We start from the raw sequence: 14,298 nt of genomic DNA on the forward strand, positions 1-14,298 counted from the left end.
TCATGTGAGATTTCATTTTTGATGGCAATGAGTACACCACCGTGCTCTGTTTTTCTGTTATCTGATGTTTCTCGGTCATTGCAATATACTTGATAGTTCTCTAGGAAGAGCGAGGCAGTTGTTACGTCTTTTGTGAGCCATGTTTCACAGAGACAGATAATATCGTATTCTGAGTTTGCTATTGCGTTTGACAATTTCATTCTCCTTTTTATATCCAGGATACTTCTGGTGTTGATTGTCAACATTTTCATCGGTCTTAGTCATCCGGTAATGGCAGCATCACCAGCTTGGTCTGCATTATTATCGGTTTCCTGGGAAGTTTTACTTTCTTCATAAACAATCCATTTTTCGTTTTCTTTCAATTCTAGTTTAAGATTTCTGATTTTTATCTTGCTCGGGTCGTGATTTTTTACTATCAGTTCCCTCCTTTTCTTGAGACAATTGTTTTCCTTTTTGGCATCTGCCTTGAGTAACTCGGGACTGATGAAGACCCGAAGTTCCGAGAAGTCTTTTAGTTTGGAAGTCGATTTTAGGATCAAATTTTTACTTATGCTACTCTCGGTGTTGAACAGCAGGGTACGAGGCCCCTAATCGGGATTGAATTTTCCAATACGAGTTGCCTTGGATAATTTTCGGTCGTCAATTTGGAGGAATGCAAGTATTCTATCGATTGTCCCCAGATCTTCTTGCATTCGTTCAATGTCGCTTTTTTCTTTGCTTTCGGGAACACCTCGTATTCGGATACCAAGTTGAGCTTTTGGAACAGTTGGCGAATTAACCACTCTTCCTGAGTTTACGTTTCCCACGGCTGCTCGGAAATTGTTGGGTTTTTCTTTAAGTGTTTTCATATCGGCTTGTACTTGAGTGATGACAGTGCTGGATTGCTCCATTTTTTCGGTGAGAACCTTCATTTGTAGTTGCAGGTTATCAAGTTGTTCGTCAAGTTTGTTACTTGTTGTAGTTTTGTTTTTGACAAGATCGTCACGTTTGGGTTTGCAGTCATTGCAGATGTGGAGGAGGTTATCATTCAGTTTGATGAGGACTTTGACATAGTGTGAACATAGTGCATTCAGGGGATAGATGTAGGACCTTGTCACATGTACAACATGAGAACTTATCGCTTCATTGCCTGCGTGGCTGTTGGAGCGCGCAACCGGTGCATCCGAACATAAGCGGACAGAAGCTTTTGCGCTACGTTTAAAATTTTTTGCTGATAATTGGAGTTCTTCAGCGTTTCCTGATATTTGAATGCTTCTTTATGCAAATTTCGTGTATAAATTTGTATTCGTCTTTGTGCAGTTTTCTTGCAATACATCACAAAATTCATAGTTGCCATCATCTTTTTCGCTCAACGAATCCGAATGCGAAGCTCCGCAAGTGATGCAAGTGATTGCGAAGCTCTGCTATTTTTGTGCTGTATTGCAAGTGATGCGAAGCTCCGCTTCGCCTCTGTTTTGAATTTTGTTTAGAAAATTTTTATTGCGAAGGAAGAGCTACCAAAAGCGTTTTCTATTTATTAGAGTCAAGTTGTTCCAGCCCAAAAGCCTTAAAAATATTGACCTTTACTCGTTCGAAATTGAACTATAACTATTAATTTTCAAATAGAGGTTCTCGACACTGGTACATTTTTTTGAATTTTAATGCCCTTCGAATCACAGCTTAAATTGCTTTCATTTCTTATATAACACGAAGAAGAAGAAAGAACACTTGAATTACTATACAATAAAAAGCCGAGGCATCAGTGTAGCAAAGTGTAAATAATAAAATTGGTTATAAATTCATTGGTTACATCAAACAAAAACAAAACATCAGAAAACAAGCAATAAACAGAACAAAAAAAAAAAAAAAAAAAAAAAAAAAACAAAATCGGTTACAGTTCGGAAATTGGTTGATTAAAGTATATGAAGTTTCGGATACTATAGAAAATTAAAGATTTAAGAATTAGGAACAAGCTGGTAATAAAACTTTACAAACAATTTTACAGATAGTCCAATTATACAACGTATATGCAGAGTATATACAGTTTCTCTTTCAAGCAATGTGTGAAAAATTAAACTGAATTAAAAAATATAGAACTAGCAAAAACGGTAATCACGCCACGTATTTGTATTAGTACATATAGGATTGTTTCTCAATTCACTCACGTAAAATTCTTTCAATTTTTTCTTGAATTCTGTTTTCGATTTTTCTAAATTGCGCAAAATTATGGGCAGTGAATTCCATTTTTTAGAAGTCAAATGAAAAAATGATTTTTGTAGAGAAGCAGTCGAACAATGTTTGTCAAAAATAATTTGTTTCGTTCTTTCGTTGAGCCTATAATTGGCAGTCGGTAGTCTCAGTGTATTTTCAAAAGCCTTCTTTTTGTTTGTAAGATATTGGTATAAGTATGTTATACACTTTAACTCAATTCTTTTCTCGATTCCAATGAACGATTTGCTAATGCGAAGAAGGGAAGAAGATTTAAAATTCGATCTGAAATATGTTCTTTTTAGCGCCCAGTTCAACTGTTTCTCCAGAGATAGCATCAAAGTAGCATTAATTTGTTGTAAAAAAATTGCTGAATAATCTAAATGTGATAAAACAAGACAATGAAGCAAGGCAACTAATGATAATGTCGGCAGTTGTTGTCCAATTGTATCAATAGTTTTAATCCCTTGGGCCATTTTTTGGAGAATTGTTTTGATTTGAGCATGAAAAGATAAACTTGAATCAAGAATTATGCCTAAATATTTGCATTCTGATTTTTTGGCTACATAATGCCCACTAATTACTAGTTTATCAGTATCCACATTTTTGCTATCATTTTCTTGACAAAATGTTATAAATTCCGATTTAGATGCATTCAGATTCAATTGGTTCTCTGCAAAAAATTCCGTTAGATTATTGAGTGATTTTTGCAATCGATTCAAAGCATCCTCAGAAATTATAGAAGAGGAAAAAACCATACAGTCGTCAGCATATTGAACTAAAGTACAACCCTCATATAATCGCTCTTGTATGTCATTAACATAAATATTGAACAACAACGGACCAAGTACCGTTCCTTGTGGGACACCTCGTTTTATTTCAATCCAGTCTGAAAAAATTCCATTGACGTTTACTCTTTGAATACGTTTGTTTAGGAAGCTAGCAATTAAAGCATTTGCTCCATTTGAAAAATCAGGAACCAATGCTTTAATTGCATTGGTTCCTGATTTTGAAACACTCGACACATATCGATGATTATTTGTGGTTCCTGATTTTTCGCGGAAACAAAAAAGTGTGGTAAACAAAAAATTCCCGAATACAAATTTCCTCCTAATTTTCAATGGAGCAGTTAAGTTGAAAAAAAATTTTGCTGATATATTTTGGAGAATTGCCTCATAAATATCATCTGTTTTGCTCGAATCTGAACAAAGTTTCTTGGCGTAAAACGCTCACTTTCACTTTTTACTCTTTTTGAGCGTAAAAACAGTAACATAAAACTGAATGACACATACGCACCGTTTTTTGACCGACAAAAGCATGCAATTCGCTATAATTCTGCCTTGAAAAACAAGCATTTGCATGCAAAATTTTTTAAAATGGTTATTTACTTTCTATGGTTAGTTTCGTGCATCCGATTGTTTTGCAATATCGACAACTTAACTTTGGTCAGATTCGTCAACATAAAAGCATTCGTTAGTTTTAAAAGCATGTGTCAGCCCAAGTTTTGGAAAATCAATTGCAAAAAAGTTGGAACAGACAGAATTGATTAAGAGCAATTTGCCATTTTATAGAAAGTTGCAAAAAGTTGGAACAGACAGCGAATTGTTTAAGAGCAATTTGCCAATATAATTAGTAGCCAAAAGTTCGGACAGACAAAAATAATTAAAAAGAGCAAATGACTTTTTTCAGACAATTTTTGCATGCAAAAGTTAATTTTTCAGACAAAAAATATGTCTCAGTGTCGCCTAAATTTTCAAATTTGCATGAAAAAATTGCTCAAAATTGGCAGATTGCTCTTTTTAATTATTTCTGTCTGTCCGAACTTTTTGCAACTTTCTATATATAGAGATTCGCAAAAAGTTGGAACAGACATTATTAATTAAAAAGAGCAAGTAATCTATTTAGACAATTTTTGCATGCAAACGCTGATCTTTCAGACGGAAAGTGAGTCTCAAGGTCAACTAAAAGTTCAATATTGCATAGAAATGTGTCTCTAAACTGACAGATTGCTCTTTTCATTTATTTCCGTCTGTTTCCCAACTTTTTGCAATTAATTTTAGAGTAATTTTTGGAGGCTATGTTCTTTTTTAGCTGACCTTGAGACATCGTTTTTGTCTGAAATAAGTCATACCTTTTCAATTAGTTTTGTCTTTTCCAACTTTTTTCAACACTCATTCAACAAGACAGATAGAAGCTCAAGGTCTTCAGAAATTTGCATGCACCATATGTTGTCAATATTTGCTGTTCTGAAATAATTTTGTCTGTTCTTTATTCTGCATTTTTTAATCTATGTAAACCGGTCTTCGCAAGGCCATCACTCGAAGTTTGTCAAGTAGGTCAAATTTCTGCAGTATAATTCTTTGCTTCTAATTGTTAACCAGTAAGTTTTGTAAATCAAGTCAATTGTCAGAATTTATTGGAGATCTGACCTTCCCTTTCAGAGCCGCTTGCTGCTTCTCTTTTATTCTTCCGAATTCATCAAACTTCTTGAATAATCATCATGCGTGAATGTATCTCAGTCCATGTTGGTCAAGCTGGTGTGCAGATGGGAAATGCCTGCTGGGAGCTGTACTGCTTGGAACATGGAATCCAACCCGACGGACAGATGCCGAGCGAAAAGACAGTGGGAGGCGGCGAAGATTCATTCACAACGTTTTTCAGTGAAACTGGAGCTGGAAAATATGTACCAAGGGCAGTGTTTGTTGACTTGGAAGAAACTGTTGTCGACGAGGTTCGAACCGGGACGTACAGGCAGTTGTTTCACCCGGAGCAAATGATAACAGGAAAGGAAGACGCGGCTAACAATTACGCTAGAGGACACTACACCGTTGGCAAGGAAATGATTGACCAAGTTCTAGATCGAATCCGAAAGCTGGCTGACCAGTGCACTGGCCTCCAAGGATTTCTGATTTTCCACTCTTTCGGTGGAGGCACTGGATCGGGCTTCACTTCCTTGCTAATGGAGCGCTTGTCTGTTGATTACGGCAAAAAGTCAAAACTGGAGTTCGCTGTGTATCCCGCGCCGCAGATCTCCTCTGCTGTTGTTGAGCCCTACAACTCAATTTTGACAACTCACACTACTCTGGAGCACTCGGATTGTGCTTTCATGGTTGACAACGAGGCAATTTACGACATATGTCGTCGAAATTTGGGCGTGGATCGACCATCATACACGAACTTAAACCGACTCATTGGACAAATTGTGTCATCAGTCACTGCTTCTCTTCGCTTTGATGGAGCTTTAAACGTCGACTTAACTGAGTTTCAGACGAACTTGGTGCCGTACCCAAGAATCCATTTTCCGTTGACAACTTATGCGCCTGTCATCTCGGCTGAAAAGGCGTATCACGAGCAGTTGACAGTTGGTGAGATAACTAACTCGTGCTTCGAGCCTGCGAATCAAATGGTGAAATGCGACCCGAGACACGGAAAGTACATGGCTTGTTGCTTGTTGTACAGAGGCGATGTTGTACCGAAAGACGTCAATGCTGCTATCGCTACCATCAAGACTAAGAGAAGCATCCAGTTCGTAGACTGGTGTCCCACTGGATTCAAGGTTGGAATCAACTACCAGCCACCGACTGTTGTACCCGGAGGTGATCTGGCCAAGGTGCAAAGAGCAGTCTGTATGCTAAGCAGCACCACTGCTATCGCTGAAGCTTGGGCTCGACTGGACCACAAATTTGACTTGATGTATGCGAAGCGAGCTTTCGTCCATTGGTACGTCGGAGAGGGAATGGAAGAGGGCGAGTTCTCCGAGGCCAGAGAGGATCTGGCTGCTCTGGAAAAGGACTACGAAGAGGTCGGAGTTGATTCGGTCGAAGTTGGCGAAGAGGAGGAAGCCGAAGAGTATTGAAAAGGCTCACGCTGCTGGAGCCTGAAGGTCTGAGCTTCGTATTTTTCTATCCACCTTACATTTGATTAGTGACTCTAACCAATAGTTTGATCTGTAGTTGATGCAATAAGTTGATGGTTTTAAAGCTGTGGTGATGAGTGATGTTATCTTGTGTGATAGATGAGGTTTGTTTATTGTTTCGCAATAACCAATTGCTGTGCAATACACGTTTTTTTTGTGAATTTAAAAACTACTACCCATGAACAGTTTTCTCAAATATCGTGGAAAACGAACGAGTGTTTTCAACATTTTGCTGATTTGAGTTCGGCTATAAATTTTGACGATGGAATTTTACCTGTAGGCGATTTCGAGGGAATATTTTAAGATGCACTAATAACATCGGCAGGTTTGGTTAATGAACCACAAAAAAATTAATTTCTTTCAATCTCTCTGTAGAGTCTGAAGAGAATAAGCAATTTCTTACTTTCGCTATTCAATTTTTGATTTTTGACCTCGTGGCTTCTACGTAACACATAGTAAAGTTAAGTTATGTTAGCGATGTTATTCAAATGGCTAACATAATTTCACTGTTCATCTTTGAAGGCACGTTCAAATCAGTTTAAATAGCGAAAGTCTTAGATCGCTTATTTTAGACGAGAGGATCTGAAAGATGAAAAACGATCTCACTTTGTGAAAATGAGTTTCATCTGAATAGATGCTTTGATTCAAGGAAAGATGTCATCGTTTTATGAAGTGATTGTATAGTCGTTACAATTTTATATGCTGAACAGTTTTGCCTTATTTCTAGCCATTTACGCTTGCGACTAGCGGTATCAAAGCGAATATACATTTTTGAGTTAACTTGGTGAACAGAATCACTTGAATCCCTTCGTCTTAGGTTCATAATCAATTCAAATTTGTGAGCGTCGCCGGCTTACTTAGTCTGGAGGCAACGGTTACGTCTGGGATGGCAAATGTTCTGGGTTCGAATCTGAGAAGACCTGTTTTTCTTTCAAACGGGAAACATTCCGTTTCAAAGAAAATTGTCGGGCTTATTTATGTTTTTTGGCTTAGTTGCCACATAAGATTTTTTGCTTAATGCAAGTTTCTTTGTAGTTATTTTGTATGTTTTCATTGTAATTGCTTTTCTATGTTTTCACGTTTTCTGTTTTTTCTGGCCTTGACTACTTGTATTTTTTTAATCGAATATATTGACCGAAATGATTTCGGTATATATTTTTTAACCAAATTTGGTCGTTCGGGGATGCATAATTACTATGTTTTTCTCCGGATCGTGCAAAACGTTGAAAATCTCAGAATAGAATTTATACTCAAGTTTTTATTGATATTTTTTTCCTTCGAAAATTGTTGTCACATAGAATGGATTTTTTTGCACGCAATTTTCAATATAGTTGTTTTGTGTTTTGAATAGCTCAAGCAATTTTAATTTTACTAACCTTGACTTCGTATATTTTGCGATTTTTTCTTTTCGCTGAAACACTTTATTCGGCGTAAATGATAACGGCTAATCTTTTATCGGCGTAGTGACCTTATTTGGTGTCATTAGTGACCTTATTTGGTGTCATTTCAAAGGAAGCATAATTTTTATGCTTACTCCTGGATTGCACAGTGGAATTTAAAGTTTTCTTCGCCTCATCTATGTTATGATGCTGGCAATGTTCTTTCGGCATTTTTTCGTGTAATTGATTTTCGCTCGACAAACATGGAAATGTTAGTAGATTATTTTGTCTGTCAATTTTTTTCGACAGTGATTTTTGTCAGATAACATACCATGAATTGATATCATTTTTTTTTACAATTGTTAATGGCCGCCGGCTCGCCCATGTTCCAAATTTCTGACAAATGTTTGATACAAATGTAAATTTAACTTTTTTTGAACTTCACAAATTCCAGGCTCTTTTTCCACTTGGTCTAGAGATAACGCGGTTGCCTTTATTCACTAATATCTGGGGGTCGAGTCCCGGTCGGACCTTGTTTTTTCCAGTATGTTCAAAATTATAGCATTTTTGAAGAAATTGAATGATCGATTTTTCATTTGTCTGTTTGTTTTTTGTCGGCCCTATTGTTTGTTTCTAAATCAATTCTCAATCAACTTCATTGAAAAAATAAATGTTTGTTTAGAATTGCTTCTTGTTATACCAATTATATATTCTCGGTTTTCTCACAGAACCGCTCGAATATCATGGAAAAGTGCTCATCAACGTTCTAATATTCCATCATACACAATAATTGCTATGTTCGTTCAACGTACAATACTAGATAATTTGCATACATTTAACGGCAGTAATTGTAACAAAGTCATCCCTGTTGAGGACACTTGTTTAGTTCGTTTTTGTTTTCAGGACAAAAAATTCACGTTCAAATATGGTTTTTCGAGGTGGTTTGACTTGGGTTTTTGGTTTTGTTTAAGTTCAAGTCAAACTGATTTCTTGAACGAAGGCAAGTTACGCTCTCTGATGACGAAAGTGAAAGTGACAAGAAAAAATATGCATTTTTGATTTTTCATTTAATAAATACTCTAATGGTTCAGCTTTCTTGATAAATTTTTTAAAATCTTTTTTAATCTTTTTAATTTTTTAATGTCTTTGTTATGTTTATCTTTTCCTACTGTCGTTTGGCGATTTTTCCAACTGTCGATGAACGTAATTCAGATCCTCATATTTTTTTTCAGGACTTCTAATTTCTTTTCAAGTTCAGTTCGTTTTCTTTGTTAAAAGGAAGGCAAGCTCCACTGTCGAACAGCAAAAGTGTGACGGTAACAAAAACTTGATCGACTTCTAGTTCCGAGAGTGGAATTTAATTTTGATCAGTTTTCTTTTGATCAGTTTTCTCAAATTCGGTTAATTTAATCAATAAAAAAAACTGATCAAAAGAAAACTGATCAAAATTAAATTGTGTTGGATATGTGTTATTTTTCCAACTGTCGATGAACGTAATTCAGATCCTCATATTTTTTTTCAGGACTTCTAATTTCTTTTCAAGTTCAGTTCGTTTTCTTTGTTAAAAGGAAGGCAAGCTCCACTGTCGAACAGCAAAAGTGTGACGGTAACAAAAACTTGATCGACTTCTAGTTCCGAGAGTGGAATTTCATTTTGATCAGTTTTCTTTTGATCAGTTTTCTCAAATTCGGTTAATTTAATCAATAAAGTGTCGGTCACAAATTGTTCTAGAAGTTCAAAGAACTTCAAGGATTTCTATATTTTTCTTTTAATTTCGAAAGTTGAGATGTTTTCATAAAATAAGTCAATTTTTTTTTGTTTACTTGCGTTTATTGACTTTTTCCCCAACTGTCTGGCTATGTTTTTAAGTTTAATTTTGATATTATTTTTGGCGTGGAGCTCAAATGAAAGTCGGTCTGGGAAAATAGTGGCCTCAGAGCAGATCAGGTCCAAGTGCAGAAAGTGACCTGAAAGTGACAAGAAAAAATATGCATTTTTGATTTTTCATTTAATAAATTCCCTAATGGTTCAGCTTTCTTGATAAATTTTTAAAATCTTTTTTAATCTTTTTAATTTTTTAATGTCTTTGTTATGTTTATCTTTTCCTACTGTCGTTTGGCGATTTTTCCAACTGTCGATGAACGTAATTCAGATCCTCATATTTTTTTTCAGGACTTCTAATTTCTTTTCAAGTTCAGTTCGTTTTCTATGTTAAAAGGAAGGCAAGCTCCACTGTCGAACACCAAAAGTGTGACGGTAACAAAAACTTGATCGACTTCTAGTTCCGATAGTGGAATTTAATTTTGATCAGTTTTCTTTTGATCAGTTTTCTCAAATTCGGTTAATTTAATCAATAAAGTGTCGGTCACAAATTGTTCTAGAAGTTCAAAGAACTTCAAGGATTTCTATATTTTTCTTTTAATTTCGAAAGTTGAGATGTTTTCATAAAATAAGTCAATTTTTTTTTGTTTACTTGCGTTTATTGACTTTTTCCCCAACTGTCTGGCTATGTTTTTAAGTTTAATTTTGATATTATTTTTGGCGTGGAGCTCAAATGAAAGTCGGTCTGGGAAAATAGTGGCCTCAGAGCAGATCAGGTCCAAGTGCTTTCTTTTATTTAAATGGGAATTGAGCTAGAAAGGTCATTCGTGAGCTCATTAATACTTTCCGAACTGTCTGTTGGATATGTGTTTACTTCATCCCAATCGTATTGTTTCGACTCTTCGATAGTATTAGTTTGATTTTCAGATATGGATGGTCTTAAAACATCAGGCGAGCTAGGCTTTGTTGGAATCAGATTCTGCAGTGAATGCAATAACATGTTATACCCTCTGGAAAACAAAGTATGTCCAACTTATTTTTTGTGTGACTTTGTGAACCAGAATAGAGAAAACTGCATTGCGTCGATTTAAAGAAACGTAATCATATTAAATGTTTGGGTTGATTCTTACGTCCAAAATTGGATCGTTCGTATTTGAGGTATACTAATTCTCCGGGCAATCTGAATTTGAATTCAAATTAGCTAAGCGCGCCGGTTCTCATATATATTTCTAAATTTCAGGAAACGAAGCAGCTCATGTATTCCTGTCGCAATTGCGCCTATCAAGTGCTGGCTGAAAACAGTTGTATCTACGTGAACAAAATCCTACACGAAGTGGACGAACTGACTCAAATAAACCCAGACGTGGCTACAGATCCCACCCTGCCCCGATCAGAAGACCACTCTTGTCCTAAAGTAAGTATGAATCGATAAAAGGAAATAGAGCCAAATAAGGATAGACGCTAGGACGTGAAATTATCGTGGCTGTTGCTATAAATGAGGTCGCCAATCAATACTGCTGGAATAAATGCCATTTCTTGGATTTGAATTTAAGAATAGCATTCGGATTTGCCTGCCAAACTTAGCCATAGCGTTTTAAATGCAGTGCTTTGGCTCGGTGGCATGTCAGCGTGTCGAAAGGGCAGTTTTCCGAAATTATCATCAAGTGTGATAGTTTGCCGTAATTTGAAATATTCTTTAATTTGATTGGCTGCATCCTTTCAAGCGTTTAGGCGTTGCTGCTTGTAAGAAGTTTTATACTGTCTTTCACAGCTAGCTGTTTTGCTGCTTAAGTTTTGTTTACATAAAACAAAGGTTTGGTAAAGTTAAAAGTAAGAAGTTCTAAACTACCTTCTAGAATGAGTTGCTTGTTCTCTAATCACTCCTGTGAATTGTTTCAAAAATATAATATAACCTCAGATGACAATAAAAACTAAATCCCACGCTGTCGGCAAACTGTTACTTCGGCATGTTGTACCTTCGGTTGATTAGAATTGTCTCGAGTTCCAAGTTGAACAGTTAACTATATTGAGAAAAGTGTTCCTTTCCTATAAAGGCACAACCATAATATCATGTTGGAAAAGAAATATCTGTTCATATGCAAAGAAAAACATGTATGTTTAGACATTGCATGTTTTGTCAACTAAGGACGATCCTTGAAAAATTGAACTTTATAATAGCAGCAGAAAATTGAGGACCTATTCAGATCTAGGTAATAACATTGATACCATTAGAATGAAAATATTGAATTTAATTAACGTTCATATGATCGCTTTCGCACAAACTTCTGTGAATCTTCAGAATATCTATCATCTGAAATGGTAGTCATCATTGCAAACCAAATCTACAAACAACTCATTGTGACCAACGACCATTTCAACTCTTCCTCAGTAACTGTTTTTCGATTTTGTATTTTTCTGGTGATCTTCATGAAGGAAAACAGTTGACTTTTCAATCAATCCTCTGCATTTTCTCCTTAATTTTTTTGAATTTTCTTAATCCGATGTTTTTATTTGATGAATATTGAAGCACAAGTCCGATGAAAATATTTATATTGTGTTTAGAAATGTTGTATAAATGGCGAGTCAGTTTTCTTCCAAGCACAGAGCAAACGAGCAGAGGACGAGATGAGACTCTACTATGTCTGCTGCAATCCACAGTGTGGACACGTATGGACTGATATATAGGGATAACAGAAAAAATTGAACCTAATCTTTTTCATTATTCCAAGTTAATTTGTGCTAAAGTATATCTTGTTTTCGTTATTAAGGTAATTTAAATTAAATGAGATTGTTGGTCTAAAATCGATTGATGAGAACAAAAATAGCAGCTGGCTGATGTTTTGTGAATACTAAAATTAACCTCCTCTCTTAATTTTTTTCTGCACCAAAAATTTCAAACCGACTTTTCTCGACTCAGTAAACTATTCAGAATTGTTTGAATGTCAGTCAAAATTATGGCTGATACGGTTTTAACTTGATAAATTCTTTGCCCATTCTGATGATTGTTTGTTTTTTGATTTTGCGCGGAATACTAAAAAAACTAAAACACCCGAAGACAAAGTTCGTCCTCTTTTTTAGCGGTCGAAACAGAAATTCCTTTTTCATATTAGTTCCATATGTTATAATGGCTAAATGCGTGGTATTGCATGGAAAGGTGGAAAAACAGATGTGGGGACATTGTGACCCTATTAGAAGAAAGGATATTTGCAAGTGCTATCATTTGCATGCACCGATTTTCTCCGTGTTAAATATAAATTTTTTCAATTGAAAAATTTGTAGAGGTGGAACATAAACGTTAGTTTTGTTTAGACTGAACTTTGTTCTAATTAGATGAATTTTTTTTTATTCTTTGAAAAATGTTTCGTACTTTTTTTTATTCAATTGACCTGTAGATGATGTTTAAATGTAAGGAAGATTACAAACATGTACGATTTGGGAAATGGGTCTCCATGTTCACATGAAGAATTATATTTATGCTATTGTGTTTCTCGACATGTTTTTTGCTCGGTGTCGGGGCGAAGCACCGTATTGCAAGTGGTGCGAATCTCGCCTCTGTTTTAAATGTATCAATTTTGCTAATCTTTTACCCAGAAGTGTTCGCTGTAGTTTTTCCCATAATTACTTAATTAGACTCTTTATCTTAATTTATTTTCAAAAAATGTTTGCTCGTTGCCTATTCGAGGCGTAACTTAGATTGCTCAGGATAAAGGGCTGTAAAAATTGACAGTTCTTACCGATTATGCCCCAAACCAGCGCTTGATCTTGTATGGTCTTGAATGCATCATAAAATTTGATAATTTTCAGCTGTCAAGCGATCTCTTGTGACTACTCAGATGCATGCTTCAAAACAGCTGTCGAACTTTCTGGTTCATATATTTCTTGTTTCTGCAGAAAGAGGAACTTATTAAAGAGATCTTTAGATCTTTCCAATACCAATCTAGTTGAGAATCAACGGTACCAAATTTCTGTTCATTTGTTTCAGCCGTTAACTAAAGTTTCTTTGGTATATTGATTCTAACTGGGAAATTTTCCCCTAAAGCCGCATGGAACAAAGAATAAGCTTCCTCGAATCATCTAAAACGCCCACCGAGTAAATCGTCAAGTAGATTGAACTTTTTGAGCATTTCGGACAATTTTGCAGTGCTGATTTAAATTATCCGGACGAAAAGCTTAAATCTTGAAACTTAAAACGCATTTTTTCAAATTGGGTTGATTTTGGCAAAAAGTCATAGGGTTAATTTGTTTCGCGAAATTCGGGCCCAAAAACGGATTAATGTTGTTTTTTATTCTTCGATTAAAAATTACGCTAAAACTACCAAATCAATTAGTGACTAAACTATATCAAAGTGAGCGTCTTAATAGCCCAACAAAGTTTCAGAAGGGTATGCCCTCCAAAAATCTGCGTAAAACAAAACCAATTTATTTTTGTTTGATAACCAAAAATTGTGATGTTTACCATTTAAACCATTTAGACTCTTTTACAATTTGGAGATTATACGCTTCGTAAAAATTATTACGTTACGTAAGAGGATCATTTTGATATAGTTTCGTCAGTAATTGACCTGGTAATTTACGCGTAATTTTTTACGGACAAAAAGCCATCAATGATCCGTTTTGAGGCAGATTATTGGCTCCGAATGTCGCGAAACAAATTGAAGCTGATTGATTTTGCTTAAATTTTAGATAAGTTTTGCACTCCTAACTTTCTTTTTCATGTCAACATAAACGAGTTTTGAAAATATTGTTTTTGCGTTTCGTCCAAATAATTTAAATCAGCTCCATTTTTGCAATTGTATGTAATCTATTCTGACCCTATCTGAAGATTGTTAATCATATAACACCCTTCTCTTTATTTCCAAAATTCGTTGAACCTAAAATCATTGCAATGTCGATATATTGCGCTTCAAAGGAAACGACGAATAAAAAAACAGGATTCATACTTTTAGTGAGAAAATGAGCAAGATTTATACCACTTTTCAAGTTCTTTTTAACTTC

General features: G+C 35.4%; 2 protein-coding genes across 2 annotated transcripts; both read left to right on the plus strand.

The window, feature by feature from the left end:
- Nucleotides 1–4,539: 4,539 nt before the first annotated feature.
- On the plus strand, nucleotides 4,540–6,286 carry LOC134843810 (tubulin alpha-1 chain-like). The gene has a single exon (XM_063860096.1). It carries the CDS (start codon nucleotides 4,688–4,690, stop codon nucleotides 6,041–6,043), a length of 1,356 nt encoding a protein of 451 aa, XP_063716166.1. The 5' UTR covers nucleotides 4,540–4,687; the 3' UTR covers nucleotides 6,044–6,286.
- Nucleotides 6,287–10,232: 3,946 nt separating this feature from the next.
- LOC134844221 (DNA-directed RNA polymerase II subunit RPB9-like) lies at nucleotides 10,233–12,132 on the plus strand. Its single transcript, XM_063860803.1, has 3 exons — nucleotides 10,233–10,325; nucleotides 10,544–10,717; nucleotides 11,866–12,132. The coding sequence occupies exons 1-3, from the start codon at nucleotides 10,233–10,235 to the stop codon at nucleotides 11,986–11,988; spliced, it is 390 nt and encodes a 129-aa protein (XP_063716873.1). The 3' UTR covers nucleotides 11,989–12,132.
- The last annotated feature ends 2,166 nt before the right edge of the window (nucleotides 12,133–14,298 follow it).

This window comes from Symsagittifera roscoffensis, chromosome 4, assembly GCF_963678635.1.
Source record: "Symsagittifera roscoffensis chromosome 4, txSymRosc1.1, whole genome shotgun sequence".
Lineage (NCBI taxonomy): Eukaryota > Metazoa > Xenacoelomorpha > Acoela > Convolutidae > Symsagittifera > Symsagittifera roscoffensis.

Coding starts and splice junctions, on each gene's coding strand:
- LOC134843810 (XM_063860096.1), top strand. CDS start 4,688: ATGCGTGAATGTATCTCAGTCCATGTTGGTCAAGCTGGTGTGCAGATG.
- LOC134844221 (XM_063860803.1), top strand. CDS start 10,233: ATGGATGGTCTTAAAACATCAGGCGAGCTAGGCTTTGTTGGAATCAGA. Junction 10,326..10,543: donor TATACCCTCTGGAAAACAAA/GTATGTCCAACT, acceptor TCTAAATTTCAG/GAAACGAAGCAGCTCATGTA. Junction 10,718..11,865: donor AAGACCACTCTTGTCCTAAA/GTAAGTATGAAT, acceptor TATTGTGTTTAG/AAATGTTGTATAAATGGCGA.